Consider the following 27,595-nt stretch of genomic DNA (forward strand, 5'->3'; position numbering starts at 1 on the left):
GAAATTTAGAAAAAAATCTAAATGAAAATTTATTGAGGTCTTCCCTGTCGGTTGTATTAATTGCTGGAACTCAAACAAAATTATTTAGTGGAAGGACTGGCATAATCATCTGTCAGTGTTTAAGTACACTTTACTGAATCAGCTTCCTCTTAATTAAGATAGACTACAACATCTTTAAAGGGCTATCAGCTTCTGCTGAGACATTTTGACTGACAGAGATAGGTTAAAGACGGAGGTACAGTTTCTAAAAGCTAGTGCATATGCAATCATTATGACCAGTTTTGTAAATTTATACAAGTGACCATGCCTGTAGCTGTAATGTCATAATGTAAGAACACATAAATATGAGGATTCAAACAATATTTGTGTTTTATATTAAATAAATTGCAAATAATGATTGCTGTATTTTTACAGGTTGATGTAAAAGTAACTTTAGGCAAGTTTATTTGTGTGGAACCTTTACACAAAGACAATTCAAAATTTAAAATAGAATTAAATGAGACATAAAATAAGAAAGGGATAATTAGAAATAAAATACATAGAAAAATAAAACCATGGACTAGAGCACAATAACAGTGCAGCAACAGCTCTGTAAAAAATTGTCTCTTGCCACATTGTCACATAGACACTTGAACCTAAACTAACCAAACAACAACTTTTGAAACAAAACAAGGAGGTGTTAAACTCAGTGCATATAAAATTAAATAAACAAAAAGGGGTGATGTTTACTTGTAATTATTTGATGATAATAGTAGAAATTGATAGCTATATTCCATCAAATCTTTCTAATATTTAAAAAATAACTAAATATATTGGGAAACTGCATTAATTAATTACAAAAAAATTGCAAGTATTAAAAACAGATATTGATAAATTGAACTGAATGGAACCATTAGTCAAGCCACTTCACAATGTATTATAAGTTTTATAAAATGCTGTAAAGTTACCCCGCTCACACTGCGCTGAGTAAAGCAGCGCTCTCCATGTTATTTTTCATTCACAAGTAAACTTTACTATCAGATGTCTGGCCACTGTCTAGTAAACCACACTTTGGCACAGAGTGCAGAGTGTGCTGGTGCACGTACAGCGAAGTGTGTGCACGTGTCGTGTTAATATGGTGTGTGTGGACCGCCTATAATAACAAGCTTGTATAGTTCCATCACAGAGATCTCAGCAAAACTGTTGCTGATAATTTATTACAGAGACATTTAACATGAATACATGACACTAATATATTGATAAATAATAGTAAACACATGAGGAAGTTGGTTTAACTCATGAACAAACAGACTAACAAGCAAAACTGAAAATGATTCAGTTTCTAATTCTGCAGTTAAAACCGCATCCTCTTTGTTGAGCCAGTACTTCTACTAGCTTTAACACACACTCAAGAAACAGGTCGGTCTGAGGACGTGTGGCTCTAACTTCTCAGAAGACCTATGTGTGAAAGGTGATTATATTCTGGCTGCTGTTTATCTGCGAACACGGGGCAGCAGCAGGCTGCTGTCGTCTCACAGATAATGGCCTCCTGACTGCTGCTGATCTCTGATGACGAGCCCACCACTGATAAAGACGCGCTCTCTGCCTCAGAGTGATGACTACACAAGACATCCACTACAGAGGCTGAAAACTGTGCTGGCAGCCTCTTCATGGCGTTAGACACAAGATCATCTACAGTTTGTTTGGAGGAGAGTTCACGTCCAAAGCCAAAGACTAACTTGTTAATTTGTGTGCAAGTGATACCACAGGACAGAAGGGCATTAAAAGAAGAGATCATGTGCTTTATGTATCATAGGAATGTATAAATATCCACCAAACAAATATGTAATTAAGAATAATTATAAAATAGTCTGGAAATAAAACATAAAAATAACTGAGATTTTTAGACTATGCATACAGGGAGCCTACTACATTGATATGAGGGACCTGGATCACTTCTGATGTGACATGAATTTGTGGAGAAAGTAAACATTTGTAGCTGCAAAGTAAAGAGAGATTACAATTGTATAAATGTTGCTTTTTTGGGGGGGGGGGGGGGGGGGGTCTGGGAGTTTGAGGGTTCTGTGCAGTGTCTTTGTGTATTATGTAGTATCTATTATATTATGTTGCTATATCTATGTATATTAATTTATTTATTTTAACATTATCAGTATTAACTGATGGAAAACGTTGTCAACACCACCAGAAAACATCTGTCTTTGTCTCCATCCAGTGGCCGCATGTTGTCAATGTGCCAACGGCTTTAAAAGATTCAACATGGTGAGTTAAAATAATAATAATAACGTTACAGCCAGTTACTCAGTGTTTAAAATATGTTGGTGTAACAGAAAACTATTTTTAAAAAAAATCTGAACGCCGACATTTTCCAGCTGTAACACGGAAGTGCTTTTAACTACTTGGTTGCCATAGCAACAGACAGACGCAGCCGTCTAAACACGAGTTCAACAACCGAAATTAGCTTGTTAGCGCTTACACTTTGTGTTCACGAAGGAGTTAATATAAGAAAAGAAGTGTTTGAGTAAGTTCTTTACAGTTTTTGTTAAGTTATATCCCTTTCTTGTCGCGTTTCTTACATGTAGAGTCAACTTCTTCTTTCTGATGTTCGGCTTTGGCCGTTGGTCACCCAGCCGTTAGCGCACCAAGGCTGGTTAATATAAACACATTGAAGCTAAGCTACTTTTTGCTAAGTCAAGATTTCTTTTTATCTGTAATATTACATCCGGTCAGTGGTGGAGGAGGACCACACTGTTGAAATATTCTACAATAAGTGTAAGTAAAAGTATGTAAGTACAATTAGGATAGTTAAATATCGGAAGTAAAAAAATACACAATGCAGAAAATTTTAAGTAAATTTGATGAAACAAAAAAATTTAAATAAAGAAAAAGCAGGTAGTGGTCGTATTTGAAAAAACAGAATCATGAAATGTTTTTGCATGAAAAATTAAATGATCATCAAAACTGTTGCTAATTAATATTCTAATCTGTTAACTAATTGTTGCAGCTGCACTTGTATATTTTCATATGGTTTGTGCACAAAAATCTTAATTTGTAAGATAACCAGTAAGTAAAGTTTTCAGATAATTTTGATTAAATCAAAAGTGCAATATTTTACTGTTAAGTATCGTTGAGTCGAACTATAAAGTGTCATAACATAAAATACACAATTGTCAATACTGTATTTTTCAGTTGTGGTCTTTCCTCCATCATGAAAACAAAAATAAAAAAATAAAAATGTGGTCACAAAAAAATAACATAAAATACTCAAGAAAAATTAAAGTACCTCAAATTTGTACTTAAGTACAGTACTTGGGTAAATGCACTTACTTACATTCCACCACTGCGCTCAGTACGTTTTATTTGTTAGTTGGCATTAAAACTGTAAACCAGAAAATCTCATTCAGTGTCTCAAGCTACAGGATTTGTCTAAATGAGTGACATCTCACTGTTAGAGATTTTACAAATTAAATTTTAGCTGTAGCATTCAATATAACCGAGACAAATTACCACTAAACCCCAGAGATAACGGATAATATCTATGTGTGTTTGAGGTTGCAGATGGAGGCTTCCTCACAGAGTAAAGACAGCAGAGGAGGACTATGGAACAACCCCAGAGCCACCCAGTACAGCAAGGAGACCCAGGATATGCTGAGATGTGAGATGATAATGCAGTTATTGATATTCTGGTGTGAATGGGAAACACATATAGGCGCTGACGGTGTGTGCATGTCTGGGTAAGTCTGTGTGCATTCATCATTGTGTTGCTTGTGCTTTGAGATTTTAATCTTTCTCTCTCCTGGTGCTCAGTGATGATGCAGGAATCAAGACTCACCAATGTGCAGAGAAAACAGCTCAACAAAAGCCTCAAGAGTAAGTGTGAGACTGAATATAGTGGAGTATACACAGACATTAAGTATAGATATTTTAAATATTGTTATTGTATTTTAATGTGATAAGATGTTTGCCACACATAGGTATTGCACAACTCACTATATGACATGCTAAGAATCCAGATTATATAACATTGTGACTCAAAGATACAAGGATAAAAGGGGCCCTTCCAGTATTTTTCCCCCAAAACGTTTAGTTTAATCCTGTACAGCCACATAAAAACTTTTTTTTTTTTTTTTAACTTTCCCCGACAGATGCAGCAGCATTACAACTGACCTCTGACCCCACATCATCAGCTTCCCCCTCTCAGCCTAAAACCAGTAAATCTGTCCCGATGTTCCTGCCAGGCAGGACTCAGAAACGCAGCGCTGAATCTTGTCGCTCTGGGAACAACTACGTCAGAGAAAAGTTCACCCCTGGTCCTACAAGTATGTTCTTGAAGCTGACACTATCGTTAATTCTGCATTTATGTGTTTTAACAAGCCAATATTGCAAACAAATGCATACACTGTAGGTCACTGAATTTGGGTAACCTTTTTTGTCTTATTCTATGCATCCTGAGAGACATTCAGCATCCTTGTCATCTTTTTTTCACCCTAGGAGACCTAGAGAAAGAGAAGAGGAGGCTTCAGAGTATACTGGCAACAGGAAAAGAAGAACCCACAGCTGCATCTTCCCAAAAAGTTCCCGCATGTCAGAACCCAGATGCGTCAGAGGAGAAAGACCGGTATCAGGAAGGTGAGGCTGACTGCACGGAAACAGATGATCCACTAGACTTACATGAACTGCAGTAACAGAGAGGAAATGTTCCCCATTACAGCCTGAACACAAACATTGAATTTGTTTTGTCTAACAGAACCAGATGTTTCAATTATGTTCAAAGTCTGTTTCTTTTTATGTCAGCCTGAAGCAGATTCTGCTTTGTGCTCCTCTGCTTGACTAAATATATCCAGTGCCTCTAAAAGAAGTCTAATATTAACTTGTTTCTTTTGTAGTTCTGGATGAGATAGAGGAGAGAAGACAGTTTCTGGCAGATATGGCCTCTCTGGGTCAGGAGGCGCAGTACATTGGCATCATTAACACGGAGATATCTCAGGTAAACAAACTTAAATGAGTCCCTGCTATGCTGTTGAGGCGTTTTAGAAATCTTTTGGTAACGGGTGTTTTAACTAAACTGATTTATTGTTGTGTATCTTTATTCTGATGTTCTTTTAAACACTGTAATTAGATACTGACACAACTCAATTGCAATGTAATTAGATCCTTACCATGGCAGTCTGGTTTAAGGCATTTAGGCACAGACATCAGAGGAAAAAGAGTATTACTGTGTCTATTCAGTTTGAAAAAGCAGCTGAACTTAAAGGGGAATTCTAGTTGTTTTTTTTTTCATCCAGAACCCTGTTGTCCCATGTCTTTGCGTCTCTGACTTTTGGGGAAAAGAAAATTTGAAGTTTGTATAGTATTTAGAGAGCCAGCAAACACTCAAGGAAGGTGTGCACCGTCAATTTACTTCCATTACAAGTGCTTGTTTTTGCCACTGACAGGCTCAGATCATTATTATTATGAGTGACATACAACATTATGGAGACGACCCTACAAACAAATGAAACGTTTTTCCATTTGTTTCACTTGTTCTGTTTTGTGTGCAAGTCTCCGTAAAGAAGTCTCGATCTGAAATCCTTTAGATAAGAGTTTAATTTCTGTGCTCCAACAGAACAAACTATTACTTGCACTCCTCTTTTCAATTCTTAGTCATGTGTCCACTGTTTTCTTCCTGCAACAAGTTGTCACCTCATGAGATTCAGAACGAGACTTCTTGTAAGCAAGACGTGTACACAAAACAACACAGAACAAGCCAAACATGCAGAAAATGTTTCTGTTGGAGCCATATGTTTTTGTGTTTAATGTACTATCCCGCCACGCCACTAGGTGGCTTATGTTACTGGCTGAGGCAGGCCATAGTATTTAAGTTCATGCCAGTTGCTGATGGTGCTTGGATTAAGATTTATATGGCTGTATTTATTTGAACTTTATGTTGAAAATGATTGGAGGTTATACATTATGGACACTGGTGAGAAAATAAACATATGATGATAAAAAGAACTGGTTAAGATTGCAAAGTTTCTGAGTGCATGTCCAAACTATTCAGTCAATTAGCAGCTAAAGTACTACAGTCAGTCACTGCAGTTTCATTTCTCTGTAGGATCCTTTCCATAATGTTTTCAGACAATTCTAACACCAATCTGAGCCTGTCAGTGGCAAAAACAAGCAGTTTTAGTGGAAGTAAATTGACGGGGCACACTTATTGTGACTGGTCACATTGTAGCCTGCCAGCTGCACCACCCACTCTCAATACTGGACCAATTTCAAAACTAGTTGTTCCCACGAGTCATTACAAAAATTAACAGGAGTTCCTGTTTGAACCTGTGCTGTGTAATGACTTCATTAACAGAGGATCCGAGAACTGCAGCTGCTGGAGAAGGACTACAGTCGTGAGAAGGGTCCAGTGACATCTGAGAGGAAAGGGTCGGAAGATAACAAAGACTGACTTGAAAGAGACAGGAAAGAAGACTCACTGCCACTGACTGAACATTGACTTGGAAATCAGGTGCAAGCAGTGAAACTTCAAATACAGTTCAGGAATGGTTTGGATATGGATATGTGTTTGGTAATGATGTCTGCAAAGAGGTTACTGCTGACCGGCTGCACTGTGATGTCAGGCTGTGAAAGCATTAAACTTACAAGACACATGAACTACTTGCATTAAGTTATTTTATTCCTCTGCCTTCCAGTGTCAGTATTTTTTATAATCCTGCTGCTGTTTTCGGACGACGTATAACTCAACAGAAAGGTGGCGCTACAGAAGCCCTTGGTTCCAGCCGGACAGGAAGACAGGCACAGAGCGGAAACACAGACACGACAGAGATTACCATTTAAAATGGAGGACAAATAGACAATCTAACTGACGGAACAGGAACAGAGTGAGTAAACATACTGACATTTACATTAGCTCGAACAAATGAAGCTTATCCACATAAGAAATTAAATAAATGGCACTCGTACAAACAATATTAACATGTTTTTTTTGTCCTATCCACTTGTAAGGCAAAACATGGGAACATACAGAAAGGCATAGTAAAATATAAATTAATGATTGCATATTCAGTTTTTCCCCAATTGTTAAAACTGTTATAAGCTGGTGCTTCGCTACAGTTGTTAAAATACTGTAAATCTGCTTTTTCTAATATTCATTATTGCATGTGACCTTTCATGTTTATAAACTGTCTACAATGCTCTCCTCCAGACTTCACATCTTCTACATCAATCTGATCTAGAGTCTCCCACACCCACTAATACTGTACTATGTTCATCCACACCTTTGATGATATGCATTTACACAATGACACCATTGCAGAACTAAAGAAGAAAAACTAGGAAACCACATATGATCATAACATAGCAGCTAGAAGAGCTTAGGTATCCATTGTCGATCGAGCATTTCAAGGGCGATGTTGCGAGATTTAAAGCAGAGCTCATCTTTAAAAACGACAGTAAAATGTTTTACTTTAACTCGTACCACAGGCTCAAACCAATCGTGACGTGAAACCTCCTCAGAGCTGCTGACCTTTTGAGTCAAGGAGGGGAATTCAACGAGCGTAAATCAGGCATAGATTAAAAACCTTCGATATCAGCGAACAACTTTGATTCCAACTGACTTCACTCGAGCTGATGAGTCGCACCTTTGCAGAGCCTTGATAAAAGGATAGTGAAGGAACATACAACAATTCAGTGCAGTAATTTAGAAACCTATTCTTCACTAGCTTGAAAGGTTGGAGAACTTAAAAACACATCGGCTCTTACAACAGTTAATGTACTGTCCCTTTAAAACACACAAAGGCAACTGAAAATAGTCACTGCAGAGACTTTTTGGAGAAGCGTCACAAGATGTGAGCAGGAAGTGTTTTGGGTTGCACTTCCGCCTCATTAATGACAGTTAAAGGACACCTCATCTTCTTGATCTGCTGCATTTTCTTTTCGCATGTCCTTTTTTTCATTTTCCTTAGTCATGTTAAAACAGCCTCATATCTTCTTAGAGGAGAATGTGTCCTTTCTATGGTGATTTCTCCTTGCGGGGGCTGTGGCTCTTGCCTGGTTCTCCTTTATGGCTCAGCCGCTTGAGCACCTTAATGGGTTTGAACTTTGCTCCTTTTTTCTTGTGCTGGTCAACGTCTGGATCCTTGTGGAAGTCTGATCAGGGGAATAAAAACGGAGCGTGAGGTTAAAATTTAGGGGGAAAAAGTGTCACATGATATGTCACGGTTACATTTTATGTTAATAAAATACTCTAATCTGAAGAGCCTACCTTTTTTCTTTAGCATGGCCTCCATAAGTTTATCCTCCTCTTCTTCCCTGTGACAGAATGGATTTTAGATTGCTGTTAGCTATAAAGTATCATTGATCAATACACTGTGGTTCACTACAGAGATACACAGTTAAAGGGTAAGTAAGGTTTTATTCAACCTGGATGCTTTTCCTCATGTTTTAGTGTCTAATGGAAACAACAATTTTTGAAACTGGTCCAGTATTGAGTGAGAGCACTGCAGCAAGCAGCAGCTGAGCAAGCTGCAGTGTCAACACTCAGGGCATGTTTGCACCATCAATTTACGCCCACCACAAGTATTTGTTTTACCAATGACAGCCACAGTCATTTTAATTGCCAAACAACCTGAGGAAAAGATTCCTACAGAGATAGATCCTTTTGTTAAAAGAGTAAGATCCTTTCTGTTTAACCAGAAACGGCGTTAAAGGTTTTTTTGGGGAGTTTTTCCTTATCTGCTGTGAGGGTCCTAAGGACAGAGGGATGTCGTATGCTGTAAAGCCCTGTGAGGCAAATTGTGATATGTGATATTGGGCTTTATAAATAAAATTGAAACTGAATTGACATCTGAAGGTTTTTATGAATTTTATTTAGTGCCCATCGACTTTTAAATGTGTTTCACGATGATACAATTACTGTTTATATAATGGAGTCTGGTGTTTTTGGTGATTGCGGTTTTGGGGCTGTTTCTGGTTAAACAAAAAGGATCTTAATCTTTCACGGAAAGGTCTATCTCTGTAGGGATCCTTTCTCCAAAACATCAGACACTTAGAAATACTATCTGAGCCTGTCTGTGTAAAAAAACAAGCACTTCTCGTGGACATACATTGACTGGGTGTACATGCCTTGAGTGTTTACGCTGCAGTGCTTTTCGCTGCTGCAGGCTGCGGTGGTATCTCTCAATACTGGACCAATTTCAAATATTGTTCCCATTACATACTTAGACACAAAAACATGGGAAAATACTGAACTTAACTGCTACTCATTGATTACCTCTGCCTGTCCTGGTCCATGTTGTTGACAATCTGGTTGCGCTGTTCGATGATGGTAACCAGCTCAGCCATCAGCTCCTGCTCTCGACTCTTGTCCTCGTCTGTCCAGTCTTTCTCTGAGGAAGGATGATAATGAATTATTTAGGTTCTTTCAATTGTATTAACATGCAACGTGAGTTCACAAGGTGCACTTCTGAATACCTAAAGTAACAGATCAGTAAGTATAAACATGTGGACATTCTACTTTATCTACCATCCTATCAGGGAAGATGATCAGCAGAGAGACAGACTGTGTGACTGAGCAGTGTAAGTACTGCTGGAGGAGTTACAGTCATGTTAATGGAAACTAAATTTCCTCCCTCTGGGTTGTATCAATCCACCAACCAGTCAAGTTGCAGTTTACATCCAGATATGTCCAGACTCATATACAATATGTAGTGACGACTTGGAAGGAAGTGAGTAAAAAGAGGAGTGACAGCTTTATCTGTGTGTGGATGTACAGGTGAAGTGTTGGTGGCAGTAATTTGCTTTGTAACATGAGTTGTGCGTTACAAACAAGGCAATGCATTAGACTCTGAGTTCTCTTGACATGATGAAGCCAAACACACCTGGTTTGTTGAGAAGACACCTCAGCTCATACTCCACGTCAGCTTGCCTCTCCTCCAGGTTCTGCTGCTTCGCTCTGCAACATATTACACAGAACGTTACACACTGGTAACCTTCTATTACAGCTGTGCTTGTACACTTTTCGTCTACACTCTTTAAAATTAAACTAGAACTACTGCCTTGTGGTTATATGTCTCTGCCAACCAGTCCAGCTACAGTTTACAGCCATGTCTGCTCTCATCTTCAACCCAGCAGCAGAGAGGATCTATACAATCAACAGTTTCAAGATGGACACCCAATATTAGTGTCACCAATTCAGTATCTAAAATGTCTTCCCTTCTGTTCCTGAGTTATGGTGTGAATAATGACCAGAAAAGTGTTTTTGCTGAACATTGTGATGCCACAGTGAAGCTGACCTTTGATCTGTTAGATATAAAATGACATTACTTCATATTTATATCCTGTTGGACATTTCTGTGAAATTTTGTCATAATTAGCGTATGAATTCTTGGGTTATGGCCAAAACATGTTTTACAAGGTGACCAGTTCATCCCTGAGTCCAAGTGGACCTTTGTGCCAAATCTGAAGAAATTCTTATAGGCATTCTTGAGACACTGTGTTCACGAGGATGGCATGGACTGATGGACAGTTGGACAACATGAAAACATTATGCATCCAGCCACGTTTGTCACCAACACTGAGATTTAAAAAAAGGCTGCAATTGAGAAAACATCCCATGTGAATAACTGTGTGTGTGTGTGTGTGTGTGTGTGTATATATAATGTAATAAGCATATGACTGCATACCAGAGAACTGGATCACACAACTTTTTAAATAAATATTTTGATGTTGACATGGCCAGTCAAATTCATTGCATCAGAAATGGCTTCTACTTTAGCAATCTCCTTTCCCCTTAAAGGCATGCATTTAAAAAAGCTGGGTGCTATATTTCTGAAAGCCTTCTCTGGACAACTTTTATCAAACTCACGGAGGTGTGAAGGAAAAATCACTGATTGACATCTTAGTATTATGATTCTGACATTTGCTCACTGCCTTAGTCTGATACTTACGTGTAGACCAGCTCAGCTTCTCGTCGCACTAAAAGGTGTTTCTCATGGATCAGAGTAAACCAGTCCACCAACAGGCTCTCCTCGTCCTCATCTGAAAACACAGAAGAGAAACACAGAGATATATTTGTTATGTTTCTTAACTGATCCATTTACTGGGTGATCGGGTCTTTTTATAATCCAGTACAATACTTAAGTGAGTTATTTAACATGGAGCAGCCATTTTAGTAAAGTTTTCAATTTTGAATACAGTGAACCTAAATTTTATGCATTGCATGAAGGGACAGCTTCATATCTTTGCAATATTTAACTGGCCTTCCACCCATTTTACTCAAGAAACTCCATTAGAAACAGTGTGATGCGTTACCATTCGGGTTGTCTCTCAACTTCTTCTCCAGCTCCACTCCCCTCTGCTCCAGTTCATCCAGCTGCTTCTCCAGCTGACCCATCTCCACATGGATGTCCTCTACTGGGATGTACTGGTCTGATTGCACCTGGACGGATGTTTGGGCGAGAGGAATCATTTGAGTACTTCTTCATCCATTGTATATTTTTTTCTATGCTTAAACATTAGGTATGTTTTCTCTTTAGTTTTTTTACCTTGCGTTTGATGAGAGGGAAGCCATGGCCAGGGGCCGGGGGCCTGGCAGGACGAGGGCCTTTTGGTGGTTTGGATTTGGATTTAGCCGGTGAGGGAGAAGCTTTCCTGTTGAATGGGTTCTCCTTGCAGATCCGCTGGAATGAGAAGAGATACAGCTGGAGTATAATGGTCCAGTGTACTGCTTTTTATTGCTTTATTTAGAGGTGGACCAAAGATGGTATAAAATAATGGACACCTTGTAGCCTTGAGTTTGGCATTTTGGCTATCATCATCTTGGTTTTTTGGAGCCAGCAAGACCATATTTGGACAAGAGGGTGGAGATTACCCTAACGCTAGCTGCTAGCTTGGTTAGCATGGTAAACGTACAGCTGTGGTTAAGTGATAATAACTAATGTTTTAACTTGCAAGACCTAGAACTGCAAGCTCTAAATATCCCTTTTGGCACAACAGGAGAGGATCACATGCACCTGGCTCCAATCAAACACTACACTGTCCTTCGCTTCTCTTTTGGCCCGACATTCAGTATTGCTAAGATGGAAGAATGTTGCCCGCCCACCCATGCTCTCAAATAAACAAAATAAAAAGGTGTGTGGACCTTTCCTGAAATACACCCACCTGTTACTCAAAGTGGCCAGGCTCTTAATTATGCATAACTTTAATCCTTAATATCATTAAAACAGGTGAGTTATATAAAAATTCATCGCCCCTACAGTCGTCATGATGGGGGAAATTATCTATCGAGGCCAAAACTGTTTTTGTGCCAGACTGCAGACGTGTTTATTTCTGCCCTAAAGTTGGGTTTTATCACTGGGGTCTGTCGAGTTTTTAGAGCCAGCCTCAAGTGGCCAGTTTTTGGTACTTCCTTACTGGCTTCAATTTTCAGTCCCGGAGGTAGCTGCTTGAGGGGGACCTATTACCTTATTGTGTGTCGGGGTGACTCCTGAAGCCAATGGGCTGGGTGCTGTTGGGGGTCGTGGTGGAGGGTCTCTGGTCCCTTTGGCCCCAACGCTGCGGCTGGTCTGTGGAGTGGCTGGAGCTGAGCTGGCATTTGACAGCATGGGGGAAGGGTAGGGGCTTAGGGAAGCATGAGGCAGACGCTCAGTCGAGGAGGAGGAAGGAGATGCCGTAGAGTCGCACGGCGAACAGATGGAAGGCTCCGAGACACTTTTGGTGAAGGAGTGTTCCTGGTCGCTGCTGGCACTGCCACCGCCACCGCCACCCAAAGGGGGATGGGAGGAGCTGTGGTCCGAGCCAGAAGACAGACTCTCTGTGCTGAGAGCTGGAGAGGGAGAGCAAGAGGAGGGCTGAGAGTGAGAGGAAACTGAAGAGGAAAGGAGGTTTAGTAAAAAAACAAGAAGGCAAAAAGAGCAGAAATGAAACAAAGTAGTTGAGACAGATTGAAATGGAGAGGGGATGGGAAGAGAACAAAAAACAATGAGCATCTGTATTCAACGTCCCACTCTCTCTCTCGTTTTGTTCTCCAGCCTCATTGTTCCAGCTCAGCTGGGCCAAAGTGCTGACTTACATTTTATATCTGAGGGTGTTTGAATCAAATAACTACTGAAAGTATGTTGCCAGTTAAACCAGTTTGCATAAAATTAAACCAGTTTAACCCCTGTGCACTGGACTGGACCTGCATATCAACCCAACTCTACAGGGTACTTAAATCACAATGGTAGCCAAGATCAATGTCAGTAAAATTCAACGCTGACCAAACTGACCTTGGTGACCTGCAGGTGGCTGTGGAGCACGAGGCGCCGGCCGTTTCTTGCTCTTGGCGCTTCCCGGGCTAGCAGAGCGGGACGAGCTTCCTCCACTAGGGGGAGTGTCTGCACCTGTCGTAGCATCAGCTGCCTGAGTGATGCTGTACCATGGGTGACTAGCAACAATTGTGGAAGGAATCGCACTGCCTTCGTTTCCCTCTTCCTCTGCTACCTCGCCATTTTCATCATCGTCGTCGTCCTCGAATGGGTTGGCGGGCACAGGAGGCGTGCTGGGTCTGGAGCCGTCCCCTTTGAGAGAGGACAGAGAGCCTGTATTGGGAGGGGTTGCCAGTCCGGCAGGGGGAGGGGGAGGGGCTTTCTTCTTCTTGGGTTCTGATTGGACCAGGGCGAGCCAAGGTGGGTCTTTGGGTTTATGGGAGCCACTGGACAGGCTGGACAGTGAGACACACAGATAGGGATGGAGGAGTCACAGAGGGGAAGACAACAAAATACAGCCAATGGAGGCATGACGGGGCAAACACCTACAAGACTATGATATGATCAAGGTCAGTGAAATGGTGGCAATGGACATATAAAGAGCCATTTAAGAGAAGTCTCACTACCTTCCAGGAGACTGTGACCTTGCTCGAGGTTTGGGAGGAGTTGGAGGCTTCAGATGTTCACCTGTGATTACAAGAAAAAAGTGAGGATGAATATCAGCAGATCCTGTTTTCATCTTTGATAATTTATATTCCACAGTGAGTACACACCAGCTGTAAGGCCATCTGCCGTACGGGGTAGCCGAACTCGAGGGGCAGGGCGAGGAGGAGGGGTCGGTTCAGGGATCCGGCGGGGTGCAGGTACTGGCCGACTGGCAACTTCATTATGACTGTCAGATGTAGAAGGGAGGTCCCCATTGGTCGTTAATTTGGCTGGTGTCTTGGTATCTTCCTCTTTCTCGCCCTCTTCCTCCTCTTCATCGCTCTCATCAAAAGGGTTGGGAGGAGAAGAAGAACGTGGTGTCTCCTCTGTCCCTCCGCTGCCATCCATCTCCTTTGCTTTCTCCAAAGAGTCTGCTGCACTTGTTGTAACAGCAGCGACTGTGTCAGAGTTATTGGTGGGCGTGTCAGTATCATTGATTTGGTTTACCAGAGGAGTCTTTGCCTGTTCCCTCTCAGAGGGCGAGGTGTGAGGAATTGTGCTGCGACCTATCCTGGCAGACCCACCTACAACTGGTCTCTTACTAAGATCTGGCCGGCCATTCTGATTGGTTAAAGCATGTCTTGCGAGGTGATGTGTACAGACCAAGGCGCCAGAGTCGCTTCCTAATTTGTAGGACCCAGGAAGCAACGTGCTGTGACACTCTGTGCACCTGAGACAACAAGGACACGGGACAACAGTAAGACACTGAGATTATTAAGATATAAAGCCACAACAGATCAAAAACATGAGCTGATTTGTCAAAATAATACACACAGTAATCTGGTATTCTTTAATAGGTACACGATCTAGTTGTTAACTAATTTAGTTCTGCTCCTAAAGTCATAATCCTTAAGATTTTCATGAAATCAGATTCAGTATTCGACAGTTTGCGGCTGGCATTTTTCCAGCAGTAGCCAAACAATATATTTATATTCTCCAATTATCTTTCTATGTAGTAGTTTTCATCTTTAGTGGCGGGGTCCGCCATTTCCACAGGCTGTTTAAACTGCTCACCTTCACACGATAAATTCGCAAGAAATGAAACGTGATCACACAAATTGCTTCTTACAGCTGCTTGTTCACATTAAAAGCTTTGAACTAGTGAAACTTGGGCAGCGTTGATCATGGCGTCATAGACCCCTTTACAGTTGATGTCAACAAAAATGTGCTCAGGCATGATGGCATTGGAAGTGGCATATTTGCCCAAACCATTCAGTTCGAAAGCTTTAACCCTATGGGCCCTAGGCGTTTTTGGTGTATTTTTACTGCCTTTACTTTTAAGCTCATATCACAGTCATTATAAAGGCTACATACACATGATATATCTTGTTTTTTTCTTCATGTCCTCCTATGTGCCTGTATTTTATATTAATTTTTATATCAATGAAAAAAACAAATCCGTGTTACTAAATTCTTACATTTTTACATGTATCTCAGCATAGCAAGTTGGAAGAAGACATATTCTGCCATATATGAAGAGGGGAGACTCTCTGGAATCTGGCAATATCTGGCATGTGTCCCCCTCAATGTATATGGTGACTACAGCCCTGTCAGCATGCATAATTAGGCTACAGTTGTCTGTGTGCGCAAAGGTGAAGTGGCTGGTTTTGTCATACAAAGTTTGATGGAGTGTCAACTGGACAATATGGAGATATTTGCATCTTGAAAGATGGACTACAAATGTGGATAGACAGGGAGAAACACACGCAAGCCTAAGACGTGGTAAGATACGATATTCCTCACTATATGAAGTGACTGATAACAAGATCTGTATAATGGATTGTAAAGAAATTCGTCAGGTTTTTATTTTGTAGACAATTGATCTGGATTTATAGCATGATGGGATGACAGCACAATGATGTCTGTGGTATCAGTAGAAAGCTCTGCTCCTACACTTTCATGTGATATGCGTGGCATTTCTGTGCGACCCTGCATTCGCGAGTAATCCATCCAAGAGTAATGTGTGTGCAAAGCTGTATGAAAGCTCTGTTATACATAATTTTAGTGTAAATTTATTATTCTTTTTCGCTGTGAAAACATTGGACTACCGACAAGTAGTGGCCTTGTCGGAAAGCTACAATTCCGCTGTTTCACGTGATATGCGTGGCTTCTCCCTATGACACACGGTCACAGAGAAAATCAATAGAGAAGAACAGGTGTGAATTTGGACGCACTATGCGTCGTTCGGGCCCATAGGGTTTACCATTTAAATACAACTGTTACTAGCATCAAAATGCCTGGTTGGTACATATTCGGTTGTCAGAACCATTGTTCCAACAGTGAAGTCAAGTTCTACAGAACTCTGTCAGGATCACAACTGTTTCAGTGCAATTATGTTTAACAAGTTAACATGACTCAGCTGAATGCGTCATGGCAGCTGTTGAAAACATGAACAGAACATGTAGGTGTCCTCGTAAACATTTTTCAGTTTTACTTTTATCAGTTTAAAGTACATACTATGTCATACTAACATTTACACAAGTTACTACGAGCAACCATGGATGCATTCAGCTGAAAGTCACCGGTTAACACAATCATTAAACCAAAACACTGACAGCATCTGTGGCTGCAAGCTTTCCAATGTGTTGACTACCAGTGGACTGATGACAAGATCAAAAATTCTTGTGTGCTTGTAATTTCTCACTGGTGTACATGCTACATTTCTCCATCAAATACATGTATTAAATTGCAACAAGATCTGGCAGTCGGTCAGCATTTGTCATCAACAACTTACGGTAGCATTTGTGATCTTTGGCCCTTTCATAACTTGACAAGCTATTACACTCCACCACAAACTTCCATTGCCATATGCCATTAGTGCACCCTTACATACATTATCATTGTTTCCAAACTGTAAAAGCGTCTGTAGGAAAAGTCCAATTATTGTCTGACTTCCTGAGTATGTGTGGCTGGCTCCTCTCTAAGTAGATACACCCTTTGCTCTTATGAAAAATGTAAGTTTTAAATCCTACTTGCTGTCACCACCAGTCATCACAGGTCTTACCAAATCAACCAGGACAAAAATCTTAAGGATTATCACTTTAAGAAACCCAAAAGCAAATTTTTTTCCCACTGTATTGCTCAACAGCATCAATCACTCATGGCTAAAACAAAGTCTGTATAACACACATGAAGACAGAAGCTGTTGCGGCAGTGTTCACCTGAAGCAGTTGCGATGGTAGAGCTTGCCGTCCACCAGAAATCTCTGCACCAGGTGGACGTGTTTCTGGCAGGCAGCGCAGGTGCTGCTGAGAGTGCTGCGCTTGACTGCTGCAACCGTTTCTACACCTGTCTGCGCGGGCTGGCTCGGCTAGTGCAAGCAACCGGGACATTGTATTTGCAGGGAGGGGACGAAGGGAGACGTCAGGGTAGGGGAGGGGAGATGGAGGGCAATGGGGGAGGAGGGGGGAGATCAAACACGGAGTCAGGATTTGAGGATGTGGATTGTTCATTTTGTTGAGCTAGTTACATCTACTCGGTTACTCTGATATCTACCTGTCAGTGATTCATGTGGTTCATTACTGCATTTCTTTTTTCAGTTTAAAACATATGATTGTCACAAAAATTTACATCAATATATAAAACGTTTTATTAGTAACAAACTCCAAACAGCTTGGGTTAGTGGCTCTGGGAGTCACATATTCTGGATATGATTGATATTTAAGATTGATATTAATTTCTAGGCATTAAGGGTTTTTTTGCGTGTTAAGTAAAAAAGGGGGTTAGCAGCAGCGCATTCCAAAACTTGGCACACAGTGTTAGGATTATACTATTAGTATTTTTTTGCACAAGAGTTAGTTAAAAAAGACTGACCTAACTGTTTTGCTTTCACCTCCTAGCCCACCCCACCCCCATCCTACTGCCTAGGCTCAGGACCAGAGAGTGGAGGGGGGATCAGATGTGAGGAGGAAGAAGAGCAGGAAGAGGAGGGAGTGGAATGGATTTCCATCTGAAGAACGGGGGGAAGGGGGGAGGGGGGTGGAAGTTGAGAGGGAGGACGCCAGTACATGGGAGTATGGCGATGGAGGAAAGAAGTTGAAGGCATGCGAAAGAGAAGAGAGACAGGATACAGAGGCTATCTTTATAGACTTACTCCACCTCTGTTGCTTAGCTTTTCCCCTGCTGTGCAACACAAAGCCCGCACAAGGAAGTGGTACTTATAAAATACTTAATGTGGACATTGTTGTACTGCAAGTGCAGGATGGGATTTGTATTGTACAGATCTGATGACTTAATACCCCCAAATAGCACATGCAGAATTACACTTAGATACTCCAGGGCTTCACACCAATACACTACCAAAAAATGTGTGCAGATTCAGTTTGATTATCCAGGCCTTAAAAGGACACCATGAACAATATGTTACTCAAAGAATTCATCTTGTTAGCATGCGGCTCCTGTGGAGTATCATGCAGAAATTATGCAGTTCAGTGATACAGTTTTCAAATTGTATTATGTGTGGCGCAGAGTAAAAACAAATCATTATAAACAAATGCAAAGGGTAAGTCCTGTTCATCTCTACACCTTCTCCTGGTGCCAAGTCTTACCTCAGACTCAACTGCTTTGTCTTCCAAAGGGGTCGGGGGCCTTTTCTGGGCTGGCTCATTATGACTGATGGAGCTCAGCCTTTTCATGCTAGGGGGGTTTGCTGCAGAAAAGGAAATCAACACTTAATGATACAAACAAATTATATAAACTGTGGTCACACCCACAAGTTATACAAAGTGCAGACTAGGCCTGTCATGATAATTACATTATCGACTTATCACAGGACTGACCCTGATACTGCCCATTGTGTTGAGGCAACATGTGTGTTTTTTACATGAGAGTGTCACCAATGTTTTAGCCAACACAAAGCCAGAATTAACAGCAAGATTTTTCAAACATTACAAGACTTTGGCACAGCAATTACCCCCTTTTTTTCCTCTCCACCCGCGCCTGCACTTCAAAGACGACCCAGTGTTGCTTGCTGGTAACCTGCAGCTGCACTTTGGGAGTAAAAGGTGCACAGTCCTATTAGCTGTTAGCCTGCCAACACCCTGGCAACGAGTCAAAAACTCCATCGTTTATAGTTTTACCCTCCAACAACCTCATAAAACCACAAGCAAACCACCCGGCCCTCAGGGACTGGCGGCCTGGGAGGGCGGAGGAGTGGAGCACACTGGCTGGAAGATGGAGGTAACTGCAGTGTGCCTGTTACTTCACTAAGCTTGTCTATTGGTCGCAAGAGGCATCACCTGGTTCAGTTTTTGTTGTCTGAACTCTGTAAGTCTCAATCTGAGACATTTTCTTGCATATATTAACAAGCCTTAATTACTTCATATTCCAATTCTGAATATTTTTAAGAATTAAAAGTTTGTTGCTCTTCGAAAAAGTGTTCTAGCATTATTATGCCATTGTCTCATAAATATATCAGTTGCATTAAATGCTCTCACGCTGACAACATTGTTTCCAGCAGTTACGTCTGGGAAAATATCCTGTCAAACACATGTAGTTATCATGACAGGCCTAGTGCAGACAAACATTATATGCTTTTATGTTCACACTACAAGAAGTGAAATCCAGCTGAATTTAATGTACCCACCTTGAGACTTGTTGTTGAAGAAGTTGTAGTACTGGGAGACGTATGTGATGACGCTGAGCCGGTCAGGCACTTTCATGGACACCATGTCTTCTGGGTCCAACAGGGCTGGAATCCCAAGCTGCGTCTCTGCCACCTCAAACGCCTACAACAAAGCAAAGATGGAGAAAAGGAGAGAAGGACGGAGGTAGATTAGTAAGAAGCTGAAAACAATAATTGCTGCAAATTATAACCAAATACTGTGCTTTACTTTTTGTGCACAACTCAACAGACCTGGAATACTTATTAATATTTCAACTCATTGTGGCATTTTGGTCTGATTTCTGTCACTGTTCTGGGAATATTTCTATGGCATAAAGTAGCTGCGGTGGAAATTGTGGACAGTGAGGTCTGTGGATCACCCTGAGTAACAGGGATAATGTTTATGAAAAGGCATGCTGCTGTTGGGTTTCTAATATTACTTTTTAATGCTTGGAGCAGCACAAACAAAATTCCTTTTACCTTTATTGTACTGGGTTGGCAGACAAAATCTCAGAGACCAGTATCTCACACCTCTGCACATAAAACCAAAAACTATCTGCATGGCCTGATACTACCAGTGCTGAGTGAGAAAGTATGTTTTGTTCGAGTTATTGCGTACCATAAAAATGTTTCACTGAAACTAAACTCTCCATCTGGGTATTCACAGAAAGTTTCTCTTTTTGAATGATCGGAAACTGAGGACAGAATGATGTCTTTGTTGCATGTGTGCAAAAAAAAGAGAGATGCTTGCCACAGCCCACCAACCAGCGCATAGCTCATGCCCTGACTAATCTAACTCTGCTGCCAAAACACCAGGCATTTGATGATAATGTAATGTTTTGTGCTTTGAGGATAACCATCAGTCTAATGAAAAATTCCACTGCAGAAATGAGAGGGGAGGTAAGGTTACATAACAACAGGGATACAATCGCTGGCAGTCACACAACACTGAAATAATCCCGCCAACAAATGCTACATAAGGGCCACATGGCACTACACCTAAATTAATCAAAATGCATCAGGGTGCACTGTGCGAATAACACCGGGTTTACAGCTAAAAGTGTTCACTGTTTCTTGTTCAAACTACCCACTGTCCTGCAATTTGCTGAAAATGAATGGATGCCCTTGAAACCAACATGTTACTGATTCACTACACAAAACTGTAGCTGCCACTCTGCCATCCTTGTTTAAAATACCAATAGGTCTATTCTGTGTGAACCTATTTTGAGTGAAATGCAAATATTCTGATTAACGTGCTGTTAGGTCAGAGCATTATTATTATGGCTACTAGAAACTGGAATATCTGGCTCTTTGCAATTTTGCCCAAATCAGGATGTGCCTGTGAGTCATACGCCCTCCAGGAGGACACAGTGAATCACACCAAACCAGCAGTGCAGGTCTGGGTCACCTCACCTGCCTTCATGAACCTCATTCAGACCTCAGTTTAATGCAGGTCTGATCCTTTGGTAAATAGGTGTTTCTATTGAGCTTTAGACTGTGTTTTAATGTAGAAGCATTCACAACTTTGAATTGATTTAATCAAAGACAGTTCAGAAAGAATATTAAAAGACCTGCACCACCTGCAAGGATGTGGTCGTTATGCATACTTAAAGTACAAGTTATCCTGACGGCTATGGGCTATTAGTCTGTTTCAACTGAAGAGAGTGTGGACATGCAATTTAATAATCAATTTCAGCTCAGAGAGAGCAGAGAAGCCTGCGCACAAATTCATCTGCTCCTGCTGTTTGCGTTTATTAATATCAGCCTGATGTCTCACAACCTGGAGGCGGTTGTTAGCTAACATTAGCTACCCAGCAGGTAGGAACAGCAATCATGAAGTTACCTTTTTTAGTCAATTTAATCTTTATGTGCATGATGTTATAACTTTATTTCCCAATGTAGACATTTAACTAACCCTGGCCTTGTTACACTGGCTACCTGTTGTGTTTAGAATTGATTTTAGGATATTATTCCTTTCTTTCAAAGCCCTGAGAGGCCTCCCCTAAAGTTTTCAGATACCTTATTGCCCTGTGTCCCTTCCTACACCCTCAGATCCTTGGATGCATCGCTCCTCGTCATTCCAAGGTCCAGATTTATCTTCAAAGGTGACAGAGCCTTCACAGTCAGAGCTCCTGGCCTTTGGAAATACTTGTCTGAAGTGATCAGGGCTGCCAATTCTGTCTCATCCTTTAAATCACTCTTTTTTGGCATTTATGTGATTTTATCTATCTTTAATGACATTTTTTTATTTTTACGGTCTGTGATTCATTGTGTTAGTCTTTGGCTTTTTTGGCTGCTTCATTCTCTTCATGTTTCCAGTGAGTTGTTTTGATGTAAAGCACTTTGTAACTGTGTTCTAAAAAAGTGCTGTAATCTAATAATAACATCTAATAATCTAATAATATATCGCCAAGTTTAGTACGAATGATGTTGAAACAACAACTGATCAATCTAAAAAAAGACAGGAAGAAAAACAGAAGAAAACAGAACGAGAGCACATTGGTGGGAAAGTGACAGAATGGGAGCAAGTGAAGGGAACTGAAACCGAAACGTACAGTAGCTTTATTTGCTTCCTACATACCTGATTTTAGTGTGATTGTACATGTAGCAGTAATGTGTGTTGAACAACAGCTGCAGACTGGAGTCTCTGAACGCTGACAACAAGAGGATAAACCTGTGACAACCATCATACAGTATACAAGCAGGGTCAAACATGGGTTACCTGTTTAGTAAGCCCCTGTATTTATCTCCTACTTGAAAGGAGTATTAGAGACTAATACTAGGAAAGAGACCATGAACACATTTAAGGAGCTCACATCTGGCTCCTTAATAGTAAAATCTGACTACGGTGCTTTTCACATTTAAAGTCATAGATCACTCACTCAGACTTAGGGCTCAGGGATGCAGTGAATAACTTGATTTATCTATAATGGCAGCCAGCATGATAGTTTGATCCTGGTGCTACTACCAACCGTCTCACTTTCCCTGAAAGCTGTTGGATAAAAATTATGCAAACAGCAGCACAGCACTGCCGAAGCTTAGCACAGACTGGAAATGAGGAGACTCCCATTTCATCCCTCAATGTTCTATCGGCTTACAGACGATGTGGAAAAACCCAACAAGGGGAATATGATTATTAGAGCAAGTTCTTTGCTGGTTTCTATCCACTGATTTAGAGGCGGCAAAGTCAGCACTTTTGCACTTAAAATCCTCTTTACATGGTCTCTCCACAGGCTTATGTCAAGATTTTTTTATGACACTGAATGCTTTGGCTTCCTCTCCCTCTTTTCCCTCGTCAGGCTCCATCAGGATTAAGTAACACTGCTCTCCACGCAGACAGTCGAACACACTTAAGTCACACCCACCATGACTGCATGCAGACGTAAAGCTTAATAGTTTTATGGCTGAATGAAGCACATGCAGTGACAAATGCAACGCCCGAAGCCACATAGGTGATCCAAACCTCCTCTCAACAGAAAACAGTCTCACAAAATGACATCATCATGCAACACAGGCTTGTAGCAGCGTTACACATCGAAACATACAGCTGTTACATTGACTCACCAGTCGGTTGTTCTCGTAGACATTCTCCTTAGACAGTGAGCCAAAGTCTCTGAAATGACAAGACAGAAAAAATGTTAAAATTCAAAGTACCATTCGAGATAAGACTGCAGATATAGCCTACAACAACTGCAAAACATAGCATCTGCTTTTAGTCTTGTAGAAGACGAAGCCATGCTGATATAGGACGGCACTGTATTTAGCGTGCTGACCTACTTCCACTTATGTTATGGACCATCAAAATGCTATTATTGGCTTGACAGCATGACAGGCAGGAATGGTGAGCAGTTAAGTTTCCCCGACAACCAAAGCTGACAATTGGTCCCTGATGTGAAATAGTGCCAGCACAAAAGGAAAGAACTCCTGCACCACACAGAAGTGATGGGCTGATAATTACAAGGCCTCGCTTTGAAATGCCTGGAGCGGGGAACCAGAGCCAGGCTCTCACCAGTAAACATCCTGCAGTAAAACTGGAAAATGTCTGAGGTGTTCTGGGATGTAAGTCTGGCTGTGTACATAGGTAAATGTATGCTGACACAAGTGTGCAGTGGCAGGACAACATTTTGGCAGAAAAACTCCTTGACCCTGGTGAGCGCTTGTGGTGACCATGTGGAACTCTCAAGAAGGGAAAATCCCTGTAAATGAGCTCCGTGTTGGAGCCACACAAAGTGACCTCTGTTCTCTCTAATCTAGTTCCCATGGTCACAAACACACTGAGCAGCAGCTCTAATATCAAGATCATGTCAGAACAGGTCCTCTGTGTCAGGTCTACCAACATAGCCTAAAGGGCCCACAGAAACTTTTAAAAACATCACTAAAATTGCATGACACTCGCAGAGCAGACAGTGCCAGCTGACACTGACATGGATGATGAAGAGCAGTGTGTGATCTGAATTGCGAACTTAATCCACTGTGACTCAGAGTCTCGTTCCAAGGTTTATTTTGGGAAGGAGGACTGCTGAGGAGCTGTGTGTGTGTGTGAGCACTGTGTGTCAGGTATTTAAAATTGACATAATCAAAGCCTGGGCGAACCTGTATATCTACTAAATCTGGTTCAGTCAGACGTTTGTGCTGAAGCATACAGATGAGGGATCTGGAAAAGTTGTGACAACCAAAAATAAAGCTTTTAAATATGTAATCTGTAATTTTAGTAGGAGTAGGGGAAGACGAAACAAGTGCATTCAACATAGAAGTCACAGAAAAACTAAAACTAAGTAGATGACATGTGACTGTATTATCTTTGGGAATCAAACACTTGAATTCAATGCTTTTTAAGACCTTTTCAAGATAATTTTAAACCAAATTTACAGACGATTTTTCTTGTCTAAGCATTGTAGGTAAGTAGTTTATATGTATCCCGTGCAGAAGTAGGTTTTATTTAGGAATATGGTTATTCGAGCGAATTAGAATAGTGCAAGTATAAAGTACAAATAAAGTATTAGGGCTCTTGAGTAGTAGGGTTAAAGATTTGCATCATCAGAAATGTGGACTTTCATGCAGAGGGCTGACTTGTTTTGACCAAAAAATGAATAAATTAATAAATAAAGATGGATATATGAAGTTAGATAAAATGTTTGTGGCAATTCAGACCTCACAAATTCAAATTTAAGGCTATTTAATGACTTTTAAGGACCTGCAGACCTCCCTTGTGTGATGAGTTTTTGCATTGCTGCATAGATGAACACAACTGAATCTATATGCAAGTTTGACCGCACTGTCCCATGTACTTTGGTTAACTAGTCCATGGATGATTTCTCACAGCCATGTCTACTCCCTCTCCAGCGAGCTGAGTGGCGGTTGGTCTCGGCTGAAATTGAGATGAGGTCATTTACTGTACTAACGTCCCTACTCTGCAGCAGTGTGATGTATTTTGATGAGAATACATTGGCCTCAGAGCGCAGGGCAGCGCTACAATGGCCTGGCCCAGCATTAGAGCCAAATCCAGTTTGACAGGCGGAGGTCTCAGACGCAGATTAGCCTGACGGACTGTCTGTCTGGATCAGAGCGAGTTCCGTTGGGCCGCTGCAGCAACACAGAGGGCTGAACAGGGAGGCACGCTGAGACACAAATTGAAGAGGCAGAACTTTAAAACTGGGTGTTTAGGATTTGTCCGCTCTCTTACTTTCAGTTTTACTGTGCGGATATATTCCACTTCATTGACTTGTCCTTCAGAGACTGGTCCAGCGAATGTTTGCTCTAGTCCCATCCAAGCATAGTCTAATCTCCCCACAAAAGCCTGGACCACCTGAGAGGTTCGCAGCATGAGCAAGATGCTTATTGTCTAAAATCATTCCATCTCACCACAGTCTCCCCTCCAGGACAGAGAGGGGACACAGCATGTCATTTACTGGCTGCTTTTGCACAATCCTCCTACAACAGCAAGGCTCCCCAACTTCTTCCTGAAGGAGTCAAACCACTAATCTGATGCTGTCAACAAAGTGCACTTCCCACTGAGATATACAGAGCCACTTATGCTATACAAGACGCCACAGAAATGCATGTCCAATGTGAGCCATGTAACGGCAGCGTTTCTGTGTATATTTACTGTCACACTGCAAAGACATTTCATATCACATGATTCAACTGTTTGAAACACAAGATCTAGAAACATATTTGTGACAACACATGATGGGAAATGGAAGTACTGAAAAGCTGAGTGTCGCCAAATAACACACAATCAGGCCTTTGGGTGCATTTAAGCAACGGCTGGTCAAACTCACTTATCAACTGTAAGTTAATGAGTGAGTATGGGATTTTCTGGTTTTGGGACTCGACCAAAACAGTAGAATTTTCTCATCCCTGTAATAAGTATCTTTAGTCACAATGATACTGACATACTGCGGTTGTGTTTTGTGGTAGCTTCTGTAATGTGTGTGTAGGTGTAAAATGCAGAGAGGAGGGGTGTGTTGATACAGACAGGCATAGCTTGTCAGTCTGAGTTAGTTACAGCACATTGGCCTCTCACTCTGAAGTGTTCATGGAAATGTTTAACTGGTGTTTTGGCTATGATACATCATACAAAAACACCACTAAGCCATATATTTTGTGTGATTGACCATGTGTGTGTTTAGCTAAAGTTATCTAACAACTAATATTATAACATGCAGCCTAATGCAGTGTTTTCAAATTGGGCAGCTATCTACTTAAAATGTGTTCACTAAAGATAAACTGTTGACGGGGGCCTCACATAATCCCAGTCCTAACAAACATACACGGAATAATCTAGAGGGCAGATGAGTTCACAGTCTGGCTACTGAGTTTGTTTTGCATTTGTATCCTAAATGGATTAACATACTAATTAAAACAGCACTTTAAAACAATTTCAAAGACAACAGCATGCCTGTCACTCTTTAAAAATGTGTCCACCTTTCACAGGAGCCAGATTCAGTGAATGGTGGACCGTTAACTCGAACTACAATAAACTGTTTTCCCATTTGTAACTGTAGGCTTCATTAGGGTGAGTTAGTATTAATGTAACGTCGTTAAACTCGGTGTTACTTACATCAATTCAGGTCTGTAGCGATGTATTATGGCACAAAACGCCAAACCGTCCCGAAAGGACGTTGACATGTCCCTTACTTCCACGTCGTTGTAATTCTCACACTGTATCCGACACCACTCCTGGAGAGCCTTCAGGGACCCCATGATGGTTTTATCACAGAAATCCAAGTAACGATATTTTTGTTAAATAAAACACGAGCTGCTTTGTCCCGGGAGCGACAGGAGACAACACACAGTCTCTTCTCTGGTCATAAACGAGTCATCAGCAGCCTTTCAGTGGAGGGGCGACAGCCAGACAACACCCGATGTTGCGATACGATACATTCATCAACAGCCAGTGAGTCACGTTAAGAAAAACTAGCATGGCTCGCAAGCTAGCTGGATGTTAACGTTACCTAACTTTTGCAACTACAAAATGCATTATACTCCCACTATCTCCTGCCCCGAGTTACTCTGACAGCTAAGACGACATCTAAAGTTGTACCTTGACCAGAACCATTGGGTTAAAACCGCGGCTGGTATCTCGAGTTGATAACGTAGCTTGCCAACAAAGTTCTTGACGTAGCGAACTCGGCTAACTGGCTAACGCAGGTTAGCCTGCTGCTAGCTCATATCTGCAGTCTGCAGGTTTGCTTCTTTTAGGTGGGCGCGGACACTGTGAGGACTGTCTGCCTCTTTCAGACGGTGATGTAGTTTCAGTCGAAGCAGAGGTGACAGTTTCCTCCTTGAGGTGGATCACAACGCAGGTTTTGTTTGTTGCTGCAGTGACTGCAACGACGGTTAAAACGCTGAATAAAAAAAGTCTGTTACGCCTCGTGCTACTCGCGACGCCCTCCTCGCGCCAATGTAATCAAAGCGCACTGTAATAAATACATCCCGGACAATTGGTGTTTATCAAAGCAGCCCGGAGCCGGTGCCAAGCCATCCTGATCGCATTGACTGAAGCGTTGGCAGCCTGCCTACCACCCCACTCAATGTCAAGCTATGAGCCCAA

The 27,595-nt window shown here is 41.3% G+C and overlaps 2 protein-coding genes across 4 annotated transcripts; one reads left to right on the plus strand and one right to left on the minus strand.

Annotated features, from left to right (window-relative positions):
* The first annotated feature begins 2,050 nt into the window (after window positions 1–2,050).
* On the plus strand, window positions 2,051–6,954 carry c3h22orf23 (chromosome 3 C22orf23 homolog). Of its 2 annotated transcripts, none has more exons than XM_033623969.2 (7): window positions 2,051–2,259; window positions 3,549–3,652; window positions 3,805–3,867; window positions 4,143–4,316; window positions 4,489–4,626; window positions 4,884–4,984; window positions 6,341–6,954. In XM_033623969.2, the coding sequence occupies exons 1-7, from the start codon at window positions 2,117–2,119 to the stop codon at window positions 6,434–6,436; spliced, it is 819 nt and encodes a 272-aa protein (XP_033479860.2). In that variant the 5' UTR covers window positions 2,051–2,116; the 3' UTR covers window positions 6,437–6,954. The 2 variants fall into 2 exon arrangements, with proteins under 2 accessions (XP_033479860.2, XP_033479864.1); XM_033623973.2 differs by lacking the exon at window positions 2,051–2,259 and adding an exon at window positions 2,304–2,518.
* micall1a (MICAL-like 1a) lies at window positions 6,643–27,546 on the minus strand. Of its 2 annotated transcripts, none has more exons than XM_033623962.2 (16): window positions 26,603–27,546; window positions 23,104–23,152; window positions 19,522–19,663; window positions 18,485–18,585; window positions 17,099–17,247; window positions 14,006–14,607; window positions 13,859–13,919; window positions 13,254–13,687; window positions 12,450–12,811; window positions 11,532–11,666; window positions 11,299–11,425; window positions 10,935–11,025; window positions 9,867–9,940; window positions 9,260–9,374; window positions 8,252–8,298; window positions 6,643–8,136 (listed from the first exon to the last, which is right to left on the minus strand). In XM_033623962.2, the coding sequence occupies exons 1-16, from the start codon at window positions 26,743–26,745 to the stop codon at window positions 8,000–8,002; spliced, it is 2,769 nt and encodes a 922-aa protein (XP_033479853.1). In that variant the 5' UTR covers window positions 26,746–27,546; the 3' UTR covers window positions 6,643–7,999. The 2 variants fall into 2 exon arrangements, with proteins under 2 accessions (XP_033479853.1, XP_033479852.1); XM_033623961.2 differs by having other exon boundaries at window positions 12,450–12,853.
* Window positions 27,547–27,595: the final 49 nt, after the last annotated feature.

The sequence above is a fragment of the Epinephelus lanceolatus genome, chromosome 3 (genome assembly GCF_041903045.1).
Source record: "Epinephelus lanceolatus isolate andai-2023 chromosome 3, ASM4190304v1, whole genome shotgun sequence".
Taxonomy (NCBI): Eukaryota; Metazoa; Chordata; class Actinopteri; order Perciformes; family Serranidae; genus Epinephelus; species Epinephelus lanceolatus.

Bases quoted from the DNA above. Each gene is read 5' to 3' on its own strand.
- c3h22orf23 (XM_033623969.2), top strand. From the start codon at position 2,117: ATGTATATTAATTTATTTATTTTAACATTATCAGTATTAACTGATGGA. The intron at 3,653-3,804 runs GTGAGATGATAA...CCTGGTGCTCAG, and splicing joins GACCCAGGATATGCTGAGAT to TGATGATGCAGGAATCAAGA. The intron at 4,985-6,340 runs GTAAACAAACTT...CTTCATTAACAG, and splicing joins TTAACACGGAGATATCTCAG to AGGATCCGAGAACTGCAGCT.
- micall1a (XM_033623961.2), bottom strand. From the start codon at position 26,745: ATGGGGTCCCTGAAGGCTCTCCAGGAGTGGTGTCGGATACAGTGTGAG. The intron at 11,667-12,449 runs GTAATAGGTCCC...TTCTCATTCCAG, and splicing joins TCACCCCGACACACAATAAG to CGGATCTGCAAGGAGAACCC. The intron at 11,426-11,531 runs GTAAAAAAACTA...ACATCCGTCCAG, and splicing joins TCCCTCTCATCAAACGCAAG to GTGCAATCAGACCAGTACAT.